At 47.8% G+C, this 17,004-nt stretch overlaps 2 protein-coding genes across 3 annotated transcripts in view; one reads left to right on the top strand and one right to left on the bottom strand.

Annotated features, from left to right (window-relative positions):
- Positions 1 to 2,633, bottom strand: part of ZNRF3 (zinc and ring finger 3) — a 68,031-nt gene extending 65,398 nt beyond the window's left edge. Inside the window, exon 1 of one of the 2 annotated variants that reach the window (XM_068208707.1) lies at positions 1,943 to 2,633. In XM_068208707.1, coding sequence (XP_068064808.1) covers positions 1,943 to 2,377 — 435 coding nt within the window. In that variant the 5' untranslated portion in view covers positions 2,378 to 2,633. Of the gene's footprint in view, positions 1 to 1,350; positions 1,432 to 1,942 lie in introns of those variants that run through there. The other variant, XM_068208708.1, reaches the window with a different exon arrangement.
- Positions 2,634 to 13,274: 10,641 nt separating this feature from the next.
- On the top strand, positions 13,275 to 16,328 carry XBP1 (X-box binding protein 1). The gene is made up of 5 exons (XM_068208703.1): positions 13,275 to 13,564; positions 13,648 to 13,744; positions 13,822 to 13,953; positions 14,429 to 14,592; positions 15,339 to 16,328. The coding sequence occupies exons 1-5, from the start codon at positions 13,356 to 13,358 to the stop codon at positions 15,526 to 15,528; spliced, it is 792 nt and encodes a 263-aa protein (XP_068064804.1). The 5' UTR covers positions 13,275 to 13,355; the 3' UTR covers positions 15,529 to 16,328.
- The last annotated feature ends 676 nt before the right edge of the window (positions 16,329 to 17,004 follow it).

Below are 17,004 nucleotides of genomic sequence, written 5' to 3'. Positions count from 1 at the left end.
GGCAACAGCTTCATGAGCCTTTTCTAAACCTTACAGTGAACTTTAAACGATGATCCAGAACAGCAGATTCAAAATGTTCTACAAAAATACAGCCCAGCTGAAAAAAAGGAGGCAAGAAAATGCTGTGAAAATCTTGATCAATTTTGGCTCTAATAAACTCTCTTTCAGGATGAGACAGAGGAAGCAGGACACTGACAAGAGATGTTATATGCAATCTAAAACCTCAACAGTGAAAACACAACTGATAGCATTCAGTCTAGCTGCTCTGGAACAGTATTTGCCAGGTTCTCTCCTCTGAAAAAAAAAGAGCAGCTCATCAAACAGTAAAAATCCCAAACCTGCCCACAGCATATGTTATCTAGCATGCATCCAGATGAAAAAGCAAATCAATTTTTGAGTGATAAATTACTGTAAAAGATTTGCCACATCATGTGGCTTTTGCTGTAGTTTTTCCTATTTGGAGTGCTGTCTGTTCAGGCATGAAGAGGAAGCAGACAGGTGATGTTACAAACAGTAAGGCCTGCCAAAGTCTATTTAATACCCTTGTTTCAACTTGTGCACATCTGAGTCTTAACAGAAGAGTTTATTTTTTCTCCACTTTTACTTACAGTCACCAAGAAAGGATGACCTCAATAAACGGCCTATGTTCTGTTCTTAATACTAACACCTGACACAAAAGGAACCTTTGAAGTCTCCTGCTGGCTCCAAAGGCACTATTAAGTCTTAAAATGAAAAAGCATTAAAAGGTTAAAAAAATGTCCATGTCAGTTCCAGCCCCTACTAGCACCACCTCTTCTAAATGTCATAATTATAACTTAATGGGTCCATCCCTCTTTTCTCTAAAAAATTACCTTACATCAGCAATTTGGCCTCACAACTCTTCTGCTTTCAAGAGAACTTTTATAAGAAATCATCCCAGCAGAAACTGCTTTGAAATATCAAGCACTCATAAGCAGAACTCTTTATTTAAAAAAAAAAAGTTATTTTGATAGTAAGGTATTTGTGTTTGTAGAGCTTTAACAGTTGTTTCTATAACCCACTTGCTACCAGTTAGATTCTTGTAAGTTTTGTATGTATATTTACATGTGTAGGTATCTGCACATATGCATACATATATGGAACGCAAACAAACCAACCCCACAGCTGTTAAAGAGAAATAAAGATTGCTATTGGCACTTGCTTAACAGTCAAACTTACTAAAACAGCATTCAAGTAATTTTTCTCTACTTAGCCAAACGGGGGGGCGGGGAGGAAATAAAGTCAGCAATTACAGGCAACTACAAAGGAATAAGATAAGCACTTCAAGAGTTTCAATAAGAGTAAAGAATAGTCGCGTTCAAAGACGAGAACCATTTCTCTGGTGAGCAAGTCAAGCACAGCTCTGTACGAAGCGTGACGCGGTGGAAGCCCGGCTCCGAGGGACCCCGAGCGCAGCAGTCCCGGGTCCAGCTCCGGGCGCGGAGCGGCCAACGACCGGCACAGCCCGAGGGCGCAGCACCCCATTCCTGCCGCGGCATTTTCACTCCGGGCCCCCAGAGCGGAGCAGCCCCGCACGGCTCCGGCCGCGCACCGCCGGCAGCTCCGGGACCGGCAGGGGCCGCCCGGCGCGGCCCCGCCTCCGCCCGCCCGCCCGCCGGCCCCGCGCCCAGCGGAGGGGCGAGCGGAGCGGAGCGGAGCGGAGCGGAGCCCGCCGCGCGTGTGAGGCGGCCTCGGCTCCGCCCGCCCCCGCCGCGCGGAGCCCGCGCCGCGCGCCCGGCTGTCAAAGCGGCGCGGCCCGGCGAGGTGAGGCCGGCGCTGGGCCTTTGTGCGCGGGCGCGCATCTGTCACCGCGTCCCGGGCCGCGCGGCGCACGTGGGGCGGCGGGCCCGGCCCCGCTTTGTGCCGCAGGTGCCGGGCCCGCGGAGCCATCTTGGGGCAGGCGGCGCCCCCCGGCCGCGCTCACCTGCACGATCTCGCCTTCGGCGCTCAGCGTGGCCCCCGCGCGGGAGAAGCGGCCCTGCAGCCCCGTGGTGTAGGTGGTGTAGTCGCCGCTGGGGCTGGACTCGAAGAGCACCACCTCCACGAACGCCGTCTCCTTGCCCAGCGCCGCGCCCGGCGCCGCGGCCAGCAGCACCCCGAGCAGCAGCAGAGGCGGCGGCAGCGGCGGCACGGGCAGCCCCGCGCCGGCCCCGCAGCCCCTCATCGCGCGGCGGGAGGAAGCGGCGCCCCGCCGCCGCGCATCTCTCCCGAGCGGCTCCAGCTCCGGGGCCGGGGTCCCGGGCCGGTCAGCGTCCCATGGCAGCGGCCCTCCCGCCGCGCTGCGCCCCGCTCCTCGCTGCCGCGCTCCCCTTCCCTCGCCCCGGCTGCTCTCCGCCCTGCCAAGCCGCTTCCCTTTCATCTGCTCCACGTGACGGCCACCACGGGGTTATCCCCGCCCTCCGCGCCGCGCTGACCCGCTCAGTCCCTCCCGCCGTGCTCACACCGCCCGCAGCGCCGCTGGGCCCGGCCGAGCCGAGCGGTTGCCGTGGCTGCTGGCGGTCCGGCCTGGCTCGGCCCGGCCCCGCAAAGGTCTGAGAGCGAGCGGCACTCGGGACGGCCCTACCGGGATCGGCTTTCCACGCGGCTGGGCCTGCAGGGCCGGGACGCGAAGGGCAGCCCCGTGGCAACCGCCTGGGCCCGCGTCCGCCGGGCCGCTGCCCGCCGGTGCCGGGGCTCCCGCGGTGCCCGGCCGCGGGCTGCGGGCCTGCGTCCGTAGCGGGTCGGTGGGGCCGCTTCCCGGAGCTACCGCGGCTCGCGGCCGCCGGCCGTGCCCGGTGCGTTGGGCGCGGATCCCGGGCGCGGTGGCTGCGCGGGGCAGCCCCGCCGGTGGCACAGCCCGGGTGGACGTGCCCCGGCGGGCGGAGCAGTGCTCTGGCAGCGCTCGGAGCACGGGCACCCGTCCTCCGCAGAGACACCGCTGCGCTGCAGGCCGGACGTGCCAACTATTTGCAGGCGGCACCCGGGTGGCTCCTCGTTTGTGTCTCGGGCAGGACTGGCTGACCGGACCCCTGATCCCAGTCTCCTGAATCTGAGTTAGGGATGGCTGGGTTACCTGGGCTCTTTCGCTTGGCTGTAAGTGTGAGTCTACAAAACCTCCATCAATGATGAGGGGAAAATGTGTTGGTAATGATTTTTGTTGCAGTCTCCCACAAGAACTGGATGTCAGCCAATTACACATTCTTCCATTAAAAGTATGTACAGCTAAGTCGTGGAACTCTTTAATACATGGTGTTACACAGCCTAAAAATATAACTCAGTGACAAGGAGGATTGAGACAAACTGATCCAAGATCCTTTGTTGGCTATGAAACACAATGTTTGGAAACAAAGCCCAGCCCTAACTCACTGGCAGAAGAAATAATACCATAGCCTACAAATGGCCAGCTCTTTTCCTAAATATACTTTGTTACAGGTGAAGACAAGGTAGTGTCTTCCTTAGCATGACACAGTGAGCAAATGTTAGCTTAACACATCATGGAGGATTTCTTCAGTGGCAAAGGGTCAAGAAGGGATTGCAGGACCATACACTCTGGCTTCCTACAGTAAGCCACAAAATACCCACCTCAGACTACGGTACAGTGGATCAAAGGCCACAAAACTATTGCATGTTTAGAAAGGGAGCTGGAAGGGACATCACTGTGGTGCACTATGCAAATTTATATGTGGTCAACAGGTGCAAATTTTTGATTACAGGTTTCAGTACAATTTCAGAAATGCATGGCATCTAGTGTACTAAATAGAAGCATTTTAATCCCTTAGTGCAAACTACCTCTACTTGATTTTCCTTCACTCATGAGACAAATGCCTGATGCTTAGTCAAAATACGATCTCCTATATTGCAATCAGCCTAGGAACAGCTTAAACTGCCTGGAAACTACCTACGGAAAAAGATGTGAATGGGGCTCTATACAGCAAGTGCACAGATCCTATGCCTAAAATAAGAGTTGCTGAAGATGTGATCCATTCCACTTGGACTACAGACACAGCGAAATTGCCTTGGAGCAGCCTCACAGTAAAATACTGAGGAGTGACATGAGGCACTAGGTCTCAGGTCACCAAGTTCCCTCGACTTGGGCAGAAATCCAAGCAGGAAGTTACAGGAAGAGAATGGACTGTCTATCATTAAAGCATCAAATATTTCTAATTGGCATCCTGCCCAGTTGGCAGTATACAGTTCACAATTCAGTTATGCCATAATACTTCAGATATGTTTTCTTTTTTTTTTTTTCCCTGAATAACAAACTGAGGCCCAGGGTCTAAATACTGAAGTCTCAAGCATTTATAACTACAGCTGAGGACAGTGAGAGCTGTGATTTGAGAAAAAATAAATTATGTGCGATGCCAAATGGTCTGAGAAAGCATTCTCTAGGCACTCAGTCTCTTCTTTCAAGTAACAAGTGACAGAACCAGAGGAAAAAAACCTCAGGTTTCATCAGGGGAAGCTTAGATTGGATATTAGGGAACATTTTGCATGGAAAGAGTTATCAAGCATTGGATATGGAGGCCATGGATAGAGGTGGAGTCACCATCCCCCTGGGGGATTTTAAAGATGTGTGCACTTGGGGACATGGTTTAGTGGTTTAGCGGTGCTGGAGGAATGGTTGGACTCAATTGTCTTACAGATCTTTTCCAACATAAACAATTCTATAATTCAATCTCAGAAGCAGGCAATCAACACTAGAGGTTGCTTTTGACACTGAACTTCCTACATCTCATTTTCCTTGCAAAGAAATGGATATTATAGAACCCTCCTCCCTCTGCTCTTGAGAGAAAACAAAGTTAGTGAAGTAGCTACATAATACACGCACAATATATATACAATATATACACAATCACAAAATGAATGTGATGAACATTATAGAAAAAGCCCACAACAATCTCCTCAGAGAAGACCAGCTGTTCATAGGAAGGATAAAAAGGCCTGGTTGTCTCATTCACACACCCTGTCCAGGTGTTTTCAGGAACTGATAACTCGGACTACTGCCCACATTCCCTATATGTTGCTCTGCAGAGCTTATTTCCTAAGTAAATGATATTGGTGTGCCTCTTAATGAGCAATAGGAACAAGTGCTGTCCTTTTCCCAGTAAATTCAAGGACACGTACATGCCTGCCCTTTTTCTCTGAGACAGCACTGCACAGCACAGAGTTTTAGGGCTGACTTAGAGCTTTGCTCAGACACCCCCGAGCGCTGGCGGAGCCCTCGCTCGGAAGGAGCCGCCGCAGCTCCTCACGCCGCCGGCGGCTGGCCGGGGAGGGGCCGCCTGCACCGCGGCACGGCCACCAGCAGGTGTCCCCCGAGGGCCACCGCGCCCGGGGCTGCGGGACGTGTCCGCGGCGTCTGCGGAGCCCCGAGCGGGGCGGGAGGTGTCCGACAGCACACGGCTTAAAAGGATCCCCCACAGCCTTGCATCTTCATCTTCAGCATCTTCATCTCCAGCGAGCATCTGCAGGCTTTGGATGCACTTTGGACCTGAAAGCCCATCGCAATGGACAACGTTTTTTCTATATTTATGGAAGTGGTGCTTTCGTCGTTATCGTCAATTATTCTAAATTAAAGTAACAAAGCGTTGTAGCTTGTCAGCTTAATTAAAGAACAAAAAGAAAAGTCGGTGGATATTTGTACTAGGAAAAAAATGACGTGGAAAGTGGCTTTGCCTCTTGCTAATTAAGGTTTGGAAACACAATTCATCCAAGTAAATCATCATCGAAGCAATGCAAAATAACCAACTAACTAGCCACAACAACCTTGATTATAACAATTTTTCCTGAACAGAATTTATAGTTAATGTTTGAATAGCTAAGGTTTCCAACGTTTTAAAAAACATGTAGTCTTTTAAACCTGTAAGAAGGGGAAACGTGGTGATTGGGGAATCCTTCACCTCTCTGTACATGTAATTGTCTACTGAAGGGAAAAAATAAAAATGAATCAGGTCTGTAAAACTGAAGTATGTAAATTGTACTGAAAATACCCTTATTTAGATAAATTTGGTCCTTTCTTTTTGCAAACTATTGCCCAATACACAGTATAAGCTCAAATAAGAGTTGCAAGACAATACAGCCATGCTTGATGCTTTCCTTCAGAGTCATCACCAGGCAGGCACAACAGATCATGTTACCAAAAGAAGAAAAAAAGAATTCTAAGAAACAAACTTAGGAAATTATTTCTATATGCTTTTTGGTCATCTAAAATCTCTGCAAGGGGTGGCAGGAACAGAATGGATTTGGAAAAAATTTGGAGCTGTATTTTCCAAGAATCTCAGTATTCACTCTGCAAGAGAGACTCTCAAATGCATCCATACCAATGTCTTTCACTGTGCTGCTGTGTTGCTGGGATTGCTCTGTATCACATCTACTCACTTTCAGTTACAGTTACTAAATCCCACACTACTGTTAATTTCATGTGTTCATTAGGTCAGTGCTTAGCAGTTTCCTCATTCATAATATTGAAGAAGCTGCTAGTGAAATTAAATATAAATAACACACCCTGTATATTTCAAATATTTATATACAATCTAGATATTGACACTTCTGTATTTAATTCAACATTGTTATTAGTGTTTCTGGAATAAATACAGGGTACAAGCTGCTGTTCATGAAGCCCTACTTCAAGCAATAATATAAAATGAACAACATTTAAACATTGCAGAATAAATTTGAACCACATGGTTGAAGTGTATGATGTATCAGCTGCTAATACTAATTGCAATATGAAGAACTCTATGCTAAAGCCAAAAAATAGATTTCACTGTTTCTGAGTACCAAAACCAAAGAACACTCTTCAAATGTTACTGGCTAAAATGAAGGAATTCCTACATTAACAATGGATTTGTTCATATCATAGTGAGGTAAGAAACTGTTTATTTCATCTTGGGTTACCTATTATATTAATGACTCACCTAAGTTAAAAAATCTGACTGGCACTTTAATTAATCACCTTAAAACACTCATTTTCCACATTCAACTATTAGTATAGGATCTATTTAATTGTAGATTAAGGGCTTTATCCGTCCCTGCCTGTTTACATAAGAGTTATCATTAAAGTCAGTGCTAACAGAGCAAATCAGTGAGAATACCAGAGACACCATAATAGACTTGCCCCTCTCTGAACACCAGCTGCTACCCTGTGCCCTCTGTGGAGTCAGCAAATCAAAAATGTAGGAGGCAGGAGATGGATGATTCTGACAATATCCCCCACATTTTGGGTCCTGCTGAACCTGTGCTGAAACAGAACTGATTCCTAACTTGGCATTTCCTGATAATTTCCTCTTCTCATACAGGGTCACATGACAGCTGGAGACAGGGTTCTGCGTACAAAAGGGCACCCAAATGGAAGACTATAAGGAAATAAATTCAAAATTACAAAACAAGAAAGCTTCCAGGACTCTCAGGGGCTCTGGACTTCTAAAATCATTTCAAAGCCTAGGGAAGGTCTAAGAAATAAGAACAAGTTTTCCCTTTCAAATGCAGGCACTGCTCCAAAGAAGAGCAGGCTTCTGCCAACAGGAAGCAGCCATCAAGTTTGCCTAAGTGTGGTTGTTTACCTCCCTGGGTATTTTCCAAGAAGAGGTTCCAGTTCTGAACCAGGATGTGCAAACAGAAAAACTTACTGGAACAGGAGCTTTTAGGTATGTCAGATTTCAAGTTAAGTGTTTTCCTCAGAGAGCTTGCTCAACATGTGAGACACTGGCACAAAACCCAGAACAGCATTGTTGGTTCCCTGGGACAGCACAGCAGCAAGTTCAGTCTCTCCTGTACTGGCCCAGCACATTCAAAGCTTCACCCCAAAAAATGCACTTGCTGCATCATCTCAAGTCAGTGTAGGACCTTTACCTTTTTTTCTTTTGCTCGTGACTACCACCTCTAATGTGTCATCGTGCACCAGTGTACACAGGTGAGCACGACACCTCTCTGTGCACAAGTGTTGTACACAGGTGAGCACGACACCTCTCTGTGCACAACTGTTGTACACGGGTGAGCACGACACCTCTCTGTGCACAACTGTTGTACACAGGTGAGCACGACACCTCTCTGTGCACAAGTGTTGTACACAGGTGAGCACGACACCTCTCTGTGCACAACTGTTGTACACAGGTGAGCACGACACCTCTCTGTGCACAACTGTTGTACACAGGTGAGCACGACACCTCTCTGTGCACAAGTGTTGTACACAGGTGAGCACGACACCTCTCTGTGCACAACTCCTGTGGCATACCCCAGAATCTCCAAATCCTGCATTCTCTGCACAACTCTGGCCCACATTTTCCTGCCAACAGGAGGAGAGAACCCTGCAGGGGAACACTGTGCTTGGGACCAAGTTAAAAGAGAAAAGCCAAAGGGATGAAGTAGGACTACACATGGAAATAGGTACTACAACCAGACAAACCACAGCAAAGCACCAGAGGTGCCAACAGCTGGACTTTCTAAAGGGAAAGGGAATTCATGCAATGGAAGCAGAATCAATACAGCAATAGAAGAATGGTGTGGGAAGGAAATGAGCCAAATTGATTGGAAGCAGAAGCCAGAACTACTAAGCAAAGCCTGAATGACAACTGCAACCTCTTCTTGACCTGTGGGATTCCTGCAGAGATCGGGGGTGCCCACCAAACAGAGTACCTGACCTGAGCCCATTTTCCTGGCTAAGTGACCCATGCTGTTTGATTCCCAGCTGGAATCTCTCAGGGACTGGCAGATGGCATAAACCTTCCCAAGGGCATCCAGTGGCTATGTATAAAAATCTGTTTACATGACTAATGTTTGCAGAGTTTTCCGGTAACTTTTCACTCTTCCAGAACTGGGCACAGGGTTGCCTGTCTTTCTGTTTACTGTGGTGTGGATATCTTGTCTTCTTTTAAATTCCCATCAGTGGTTTGCTTCAAGCTCTGAATGTCCAAGAGTAATTTCCTTCTCTGTCTGACAGAAAGAATCAAATCAAGAGATCTTTATCTCGAAATACTGCCATGTCCTTGTAAGTGGATAGATTTTTTCCTTTATATCAGTATTCCTTGGCAGTGCGATGGGGATTAGGAAGCTGTCTCTACACTGGGACCTCTGATGTTTAATAAGCATGTCAGTTTTCTGGAAAAATAGTAAATTGGCAAAAAAATGCAACTGCTAAAAAATTATATACACTTGTTAAGTTCTGGTCTTGCCTAAGACCAGTGAATTCTTGAGTTTCAGAAGAGTCTAAAAGTGAAGTAAATTGCAAGTAAAATTCAGGGGAATTCCCACTATGGAGATGCAAGGAACATTCTGAGCCTTTTGTAGAGATTGCTTGGTCTCAAATTTAATGTTATCACTCAAAAAGACAATATATCATTAGACTGTTGTCAGAAAAATCTGCCATCCTGTATTCTGTAACAATAGCAAAAGAAATTACACACACAAAATGTCAGAAGCTGTGAAACATGAGATGATTTTGTTGCCAAACAATCTGTGATGCAAAGAGGTCTCTACAGAAGAAGGCCACAATGGAGGTTCATATTTTCTAAAAGTTAATCAGTTGCTATACATGCGTGTACACCTGGCTTTTGGGCAGTGTGCTCCTAATCTCCTGTTTTTTATGAGCTACTGCATTGAAATTTACTGCTGCTAAGCTACCATTAAACCTGGAATAGGACACAACCTCTTTAGGTGTGGGCAATGGAACTGAACTATCCAAAGAGGCTCCAAAGTGAACCTCAGTGCCTATGGCAGCTGGGAACTCCTGTAGCACTGAAGGGAGACCCTCTTTTCCTGAAGAAAAGCCTTATAAAAGGCCTAATTTCTAGTCAACTTGCAGAATATTTTTGTTCCAGAAACACTGATAGTGTTGCCTGAGTTAACTCAGACTTCTTTTGTGCATCAGAAGCAAGGCTTCATTGACTATGGTCAATGGAAGAACCAACTTTACTGCATGGGGAAGCAGATAACACTACAACAGGGCCATTTGAGACATCTCTGTCACAAGATATAGGCTGCCTGAGCCAACTGATGCTGCCTGCAGTGCTTGGGACACTGCTATGGGGAAAATACAGACAGAATTCCAGCAAGAAGGCCTGAAGGTATTAGAAGAAGTGTAACAGGTGTACAGGTGTACCACAATCAGCTAGGTCAGAGGACTGAACCATAAAGAGAACAAAGTAAGACTCTCCAGCCTACGCCTTTGGCCCACAACCAAGATCTAAGATGGAACTCAGGAAGATCTACCTCACTCTTCCTTGAAATTCTGGGTAGTTGGAAGTATCAGTAACATGTGGGTGGAACATGAGGACAGGAGGACAGGAGGACAAGGAACTGGAATGCAAGGTACACATATGTTAGGAGAGTGACGGTTTAAAGTTGAACTCACTGTGTCTTTTCCATGCTTTTCTGGTGGTAACCTGGGAACAATCACAGAAGCCAGTGAAGCAGAATCCCAATAACTTATTAAGTATTAATGGAGAAGGGATGAGAGCTGAGTGAAAATCACCTTTCTGAAAGGCTTGCTTGTTGCAGTGTTAAGAGAAGGGAAAGCCAATGTCACTTTGAACAGCATGCAGGCAGGGTGGCAGTTCCTTGCAGTAGCCAGAGGATACAGATTCTGCATATTCCCTGAGACTGAGAGCACTAAAACTTTGAAAGATACACTCCTGAATCCAAATGTGTAATGACAAAATTTAAGAATAAGTAAAATTAGTTTACAGGTTTTGAATAACCTTGTTTTAGGCTGCTAAACAGGTTCTCTTCTTATTTAATCAGCTATTGATACAGGAATGGGAACACTCCAGCTGTTGTCAAGAACTTGGGGGCCTGGGCCACCATCCAAGTATTTTCAGACACACATTTGGCAAGCAAGCTCTTTCTCAGATTATGATTGTCAGGTAATCTTTTCTCTATGCCCCCCTCTTCCATTTTACTTTCCTCCTCTATCCCCCCTTTTTTCATGTGTAGATAACATTGAACACACATTTCTTTCTCCGTATCTGAGATTACACAAGGGTAAAGCCTCTCCACCTTCATTAAACAAAATTATTTCCTCTGGTGGGTTGGCCACCTGGAACATAAAACATAAAGCTATTTTAGCAGGAACTAATGTGGTTTCTGGCAGGACAGCCAACAGTATCCTCATTGGCACATCCTTGGTGGTAGTGCTGAACCCCCCAGCGGGGTGAAGGCAGGGTGAGAAGCATTCTTGAGTCACGTGGATCACAGGATTAAATCCAATGACTGAAAAAAAAAAAAGAAAAATACAAAGACTGGAATGTGTAAACAGTGAAGGGGAAAAAAATGGAAATCAGAATTAAACTTGAAGCCTTTTTGTTAAAACTCTCTTAAAGGGTGTCACAGTGTAAGACCAGCTTAATGGACCTTTTCTTAGGCACTCTTTTACCCAGTGACTCAACCATATATTTAATAAAACACTTTACATATCCTAATGGTCGTATCGTAATATTTGTGAGCCTAAATATATTCTCAGCAACTGCACCAGAGCTCTTCTTAGTACTACTAAAACCATTAAACAGGACTAGAATGCAGGGTGTCATGCCCTTCTTTTGCTAGCTATTACTGCCAACACTAATGGATGCTGTTATTATATTCAGTAACAATGGACACCACCAGTGCCAAGGGCAGCTTCCACTTTTGTTGGTTACACATCACTGTGAAGTAGACCAGGCACCACTACTAGCACATATGTCCCCGCACTTCTGTGGTTTATTCATGATCACAGGTGTTTGTTGCGAAAGGAAGAATGCTTTTCATGGGCTCTGGTTCCACATAAAATTAAATAGGAAGATTAAATCACCTGCAGACAGAAGGTTAGGATTTTTCTCCCATCATAATACCAAGACATATGGATATCTTTATGATAAATCATACCATGATAAATCAGATCTCCCCAGTATAGCTGTAACTATTACAAATCAGCAATGTATGGCAGCCCTGTTCACCCCCTTCAACACTTTTCTTGCAAATAAGGGCAACTTGATGTGGATGTCTGAAATCAGAAGCAGTTGCATTTTGGTAGAAAAAAGTAACACTTTAAAGTGGGAATTAGTATTACAGAAGAAACATGAGTCCAAACACAGAAGAGACACACAAAAAGAAGCAGTATCTCCAATGGCCAGTATCTCAGGGGCTTAGCAGGACCCAAACAAACAATTTTTTGCACTCTGATTAAAAGGCTTATTGAAAAATCGCCATGTTTTTCACAAAGGTGTCAAAGTAGAAAGATGAACTTTCAGCCTTAGCTCAATGTCATGCTGCAGTGCGTAAGAAAAGAACAAACACAAGCTCACAAATGCAGTTTGTTCTCCGTATCATGAAAGCCTGGCAGAACTCCAGTGCTGGAGTAATGCCAAACCAGCACACCAGTGTCTTTGATCTTCTAAAGCTTGTGTTTTCCTTTAGTGTTTAACATCTCAACTAATTTAAAACCAATGTACAAATGGCTTTCAGAAATAACTGTGAGCAGCCAAAGTCTCGACATTTCATAACTATTCAGGTCGTTGGCAGCTGCCACAAGTGGAAACGCGGAAAGCTTCAGGCGCTGAGCGGCCGGCAGGGCAAACACGCTCGATGCCCCGCATGGCTGTGCGCTGCTGCCCGCGGGTTGCTAACACCTGCATTCCCATGGGCAGAGTATTTCTCGGCTTTCTACCTACAAAACTTTTGTCTGAACCCTAGATCTATCGGATCCGACACCAACCCATCACGGCAGGGTGATTTCCCTCGTCAGACACCACAGAAGCGCTCATTTCACTCCCACACAGCACCGCTGCTTCTCAGAACAGCCTGGGTGGGACACCCCTGAGGGATTCCTGCAAGGTCTCCTGCAACTTCCACTCATCAGTCGCTAACCTCGCTGCTTTTTCAGTCTTCTTAGACTAAAAAGTTCATTCTTATGGCATCTGCTACAGCTCCATTCGTGGCACTTGTGCTCCCCATGATTATGCTTGTGACTACTTGTGACAGACCGGCTCCGCAAAGGAGACCAAAAGGAGACTTCAGCTGCATCGTCACGCCAGGCTCGGTTCACTGCTTCCTCAAGGAACTGGTCAATTTCAGCCACCGCCATGGCGGGCACGGTCCGGTCCGGTCCGGTCCGGCCCGGGCCCCTCGGGCCCCTCACGGCCCCACCGCCGCTCGCAGGCCCCGCCCCTCGCCAGCGCCTCACCGGCCGCAGCCCTCCCGTCTGATGCAATTCGCTTCCCCCCTTGCTCGCGGCCTCGGGCCAATCACGGGCTCTCCCGGCCGCGGCGTCACGCCTCGCAGCCAATGAGCGAGAGCCACGATGGTAGAAATCCGGGCGGGGCGGCGCGCGGCGCAGACGGCCGCGCTGCTGACGCCGGGCGGCGCGTCCGCTGTCCTGCCGTGCCGCCATGGCAGCGCTGCCCGGTGCCGCGGCCCCGCGGCTGCTCCTCATCCCTAGCAAGGCGGCCGAGGCTCCCGGCCCCGCGGCCGCCCGCCATCTGTCCGTTGTTCTGCCGGCAGGAGCCGACCCCGGCCTCCCGGGGATGGAGACCACGCAGCCGGCCCGCAAGCGGCAGCGGCTCACGCATCTGAGCCCGGAGGAGAAGGCGCTGCGCAGGTGAGTGGGGGGCGGCGCCGGGAGGGCTGCGGCTGTACTTGGTGCGTGTAAGGTCTCCCGCTGACGGCCGCTCTGCCCCGCAGGAAGCTGAAGAACCGCGTGGCGGCCCAGAGTGCCCGCGACAGGAAGAAGGCGCGGATGACAGAGCTGGAGCAGCAGGTGGTGGAGCTGGAGGAGGAGGTAAGGGGCTGGGGGAGATAAGGGGCTGGAGGAGGAGGAGGAATGGAGCGGCCTCCCTGCCTCACGGCTCTTTGCAGAACCAGAAGCTGCTGCGGGAAAACCAGCTCTTGAAGGAAAGGACGTGTAACCTCGCGCGGGAGAACCAGGAGCTCCGCTGCCGCCTGGGTTTAGATGCTCTGAAGACGGAGGAGGAGGGTGACGAGGTCCAGGTGAGCCGCGCTGCCGAGTGTCTGCCCCGCTCCCGGGGCAGCCTCGGTGCTGTGGGCAGGGATATGCGGAAATACCTTTGTCCTCCATGTGGAGGCTGTCCTGAAACTCGGCGGGTGCCACGTCGAAATGGGTAATGCGGGATGTAGAAAGGTGCCTAGTTCCAGGCTGTTTTAAGACAGTCTTCTCTGTTTTTTTACCTTATAGAAGTGAAGTTGAAACTTACAGTCATGTAGGTGTGTCTCAGATGTGGTAGAGAGGGTCAGGCTTTCATTTAAAAGTGTCAAACAAAATAAATGTGCAAGTGTAGGGAAGCCTCAGGGAACTTCAAAATTACCTTACCTTCAGGTTCCTACAGAACAAGCAAATAGAGAATTTTGTGTTGGATGCCTTAGCAGAAAAATGATGATCTTGAAGATCATATACTGTAGTGGCTGCTAGAACATTTGCAGTGACTGAGTTTTTGTCTTGGTACAGGTTGTGAAGGAATCCCAGGTGGATGAGATCAGATTGGTGACCGGGTCCGCTGAGTCCGCAGCACTCAGACTACGTGTTCCTCTGCAGCAGGTGCAGGCCCAGCAGTCACCATTTCTGATAGTTTCCACATGGATTCTGATGGCAGTGACTCTTCAGACTCTGAGGTGAGCATCCAGTCCTGTAAAAGCTGTCCATGAAATTTGGAACCAGTGTAGATTTAAGACTAGTGTTGTAACATTTTGATGTTAAATCATTTGCTGCTTTCCATTCATTCCAAATCTTGGAATGCCATATGTGTGTGTCAGAACAGCTGTGTTAGGCTGTGTCCAGTGAGTACAGGAGTTCAGCAACACCCACATGAAAAAATCCAGTCCCCACAGCTTTAGTCATGTGCAGGTCTGCACTGTGGTGTTTGTACTTGATGGGTACAAGACCTCAAGGAGCTTCTCATAGTGGCTGTAAATCTCAAATGCATGTATTGCATTACATGCAAATGCATGTATTGCATTGCAGTCCCTGGGGATTGCCCGTACCCTTACAAAAAAAGCTGTGGGTAAAGAATGACTGTGCCCTGGCACAGATTGCCCAGAAGGGTGTGGAGTCTCCCTCACTGGAGACAATCAGGAACCATCTGGTGCAATCCTGTGCCATGTGCTCTACGATGACTCTGCTTGAGCAGGGAAATTGGACCAGCTAAGACCTACTGTGGTCCTTTCCAACCTGGCCTATTCTGTGATTTTCTGCAAGATAGGTAACTGCCTTAACCGTGTGTTTGATGATGTTCTTGGTAAAATAACTGTGACTGCATCAGTGTATATTAACTTACGCGTGGAGGTTAATAGATGCCACATTTGATGTTTGGCTGTAACAGTAATAAACTGTCTTTCTAAAACTGTTTTTCGTTTTGCAGTCTGATCTCCTATTGGGCTTTCTGGACAGTCTGGACCCAGAGTTGTTTCTCAAATATGCTGATTCAGAGTCAACGTGCCTGGAAAAGCTGGACGAAGAGATCTCTGGAGAAACAAATTCCGTACCAACCGCCCTCTCTCCCTCTTTGGGGTCCCCATCAGCTAAGCTGGAAGCCATTAATGAACTCATAAGGTTTGATCATGTGTATACAAAACCCCTAGTAGTGGAGATTCCTGTTGAAGTGGGCAACCAAACCAATATGCTAGTGAAAATTGAGAAAGAAAATCTCTCTTCATCTGACGACAAGGCCGTCCCTGAAGTTCCAGTGTCTGTGAAGAAGGAACCTGTAGACAGCTTCATGCCTGAACTGGGCTTTTCTCATCTGCTTTCTTCTTGTCAGAGTCTTGAAGCCTCAGGCTACCTGTTGGATGGCTGTAGTGACTCTGGGTATGAAGGATCCCTGTCGCCCTTCAGCGATACATCGTCTCCGCTTGGCACTGACCATGCGTGGGAGGATAGCTTTGCCAAGGAACTCTTTCCCCAGCTCATCAGTGTCTAACCTGGTAGTGTTAACTCCCTGTGAACAACTGTCCTGGCAGGATATCAGCAATGCCCCTTTGGGGTGTATGTGGGGAAAATCAAGTCCGTTTAGAAAAGTGTTTCTCATCTTTACCATGCTAGTAAGATGGTATGAAAAAGCCAGGGGTGTCCTGTCCTGACTCCCCCCCAGTCAGTGTTGGCTTAGGAGAGAGGCAGGTTTGTTTCTCAAGAACTTGCTCATTCTCTATGAACCTGAAAATGATTTGTTTTCCAGTTTTAACACCAAAAACTAAACTGGGATATTCATGTATAGTCAACTGGGCTAGACCTTAATAGTCTCTAAGTCTTACAGCTTCACTAAATGCTTGTTTTCTATTTGCTATGTAGAGATGCTTTGTCCATTTAATATTTAACTGTATTGGTGCAATTAAAATGCAGTGCAGCTCACTGACCCTGTGTTGCCTTAGAACGCAGTGCAGGGGGGAGAGTATCTGGGCCTTGGAGAATTTTAAGTTCAGGTCCCTCAGTGTCTCATCCTGCCACAATGCGTTGAGGAGCACTGCTCATAAGGTGTCTGCAGCTGGATGCTTCAGCAGTTCAGTTTCGGGGGCACTGGATGGGGCAGATGGGTTTGTGTGAGGGCCAGAGCTACTGGAGCAAAACCTTTAGCTCCTGTAAGGCAGGCAGGTGGCAGGAGCTTGAAGTCTGAATATTCAAAAGTCAGGGCAGTGGTAGCACCCTGGTGGCCAGTAATGCTGTCCAAAATTCTCAGTCTGAGGGGAGGTGGGTGCAAGACAGACATGGTGTGAAAATGGTTACAGATTCTGCACTACCACCAGGAAATCCTGAAGCATCAAATGGACTTGGTCAGGAGCTAATTTCAGATACCACGGCAGGACTTCTCATTGTCCACATCCATTTGCTCCAGTATCAAGCATTTCTCACAATATTAAAAACACCTGGAGAGACAAGAAATTTTATACTGAAAATGAGAGCTGTTGCAGGTGTTGGCACAGCTATGCTTGGTTTCAGTGCTATTTCACGTTTTACATTCCATTTTGACAAAAATTACTTGGGGTGGGGAAGAAAGAAAACCAGAGATGTTTCGGTCAGTAACATTCAAGGTG

This window comes from Anomalospiza imberbis, chromosome 18 (genome assembly GCF_031753505.1).
Source record: "Anomalospiza imberbis isolate Cuckoo-Finch-1a 21T00152 chromosome 18, ASM3175350v1, whole genome shotgun sequence".
Lineage (NCBI taxonomy): Eukaryota > Metazoa > Chordata > Aves > Passeriformes > Viduidae > Anomalospiza > Anomalospiza imberbis.
Note: the sequence above shows the minus strand (reverse complement) of the source record. Positions and strands in the feature narration are given on the sequence as shown.

Bases quoted from the DNA above. Each gene is read 5' to 3' on its own strand.
- XBP1 (XM_068208703.1), top strand. From the start codon at position 13,356: ATGGCAGCGCTGCCCGGTGCCGCGGCCCCGCGGCTGCTCCTCATCCCT. The intron at 13,954-14,428 runs GTGAGCCGCGCT...GTCTTGGTACAG, and splicing joins AGGAGGGTGACGAGGTCCAG to GTTGTGAAGGAATCCCAGGT. The intron at 14,593-15,338 runs GTGAGCATCCAG...TTCGTTTTGCAG, and splicing joins GTGACTCTTCAGACTCTGAG to TCTGATCTCCTATTGGGCTT.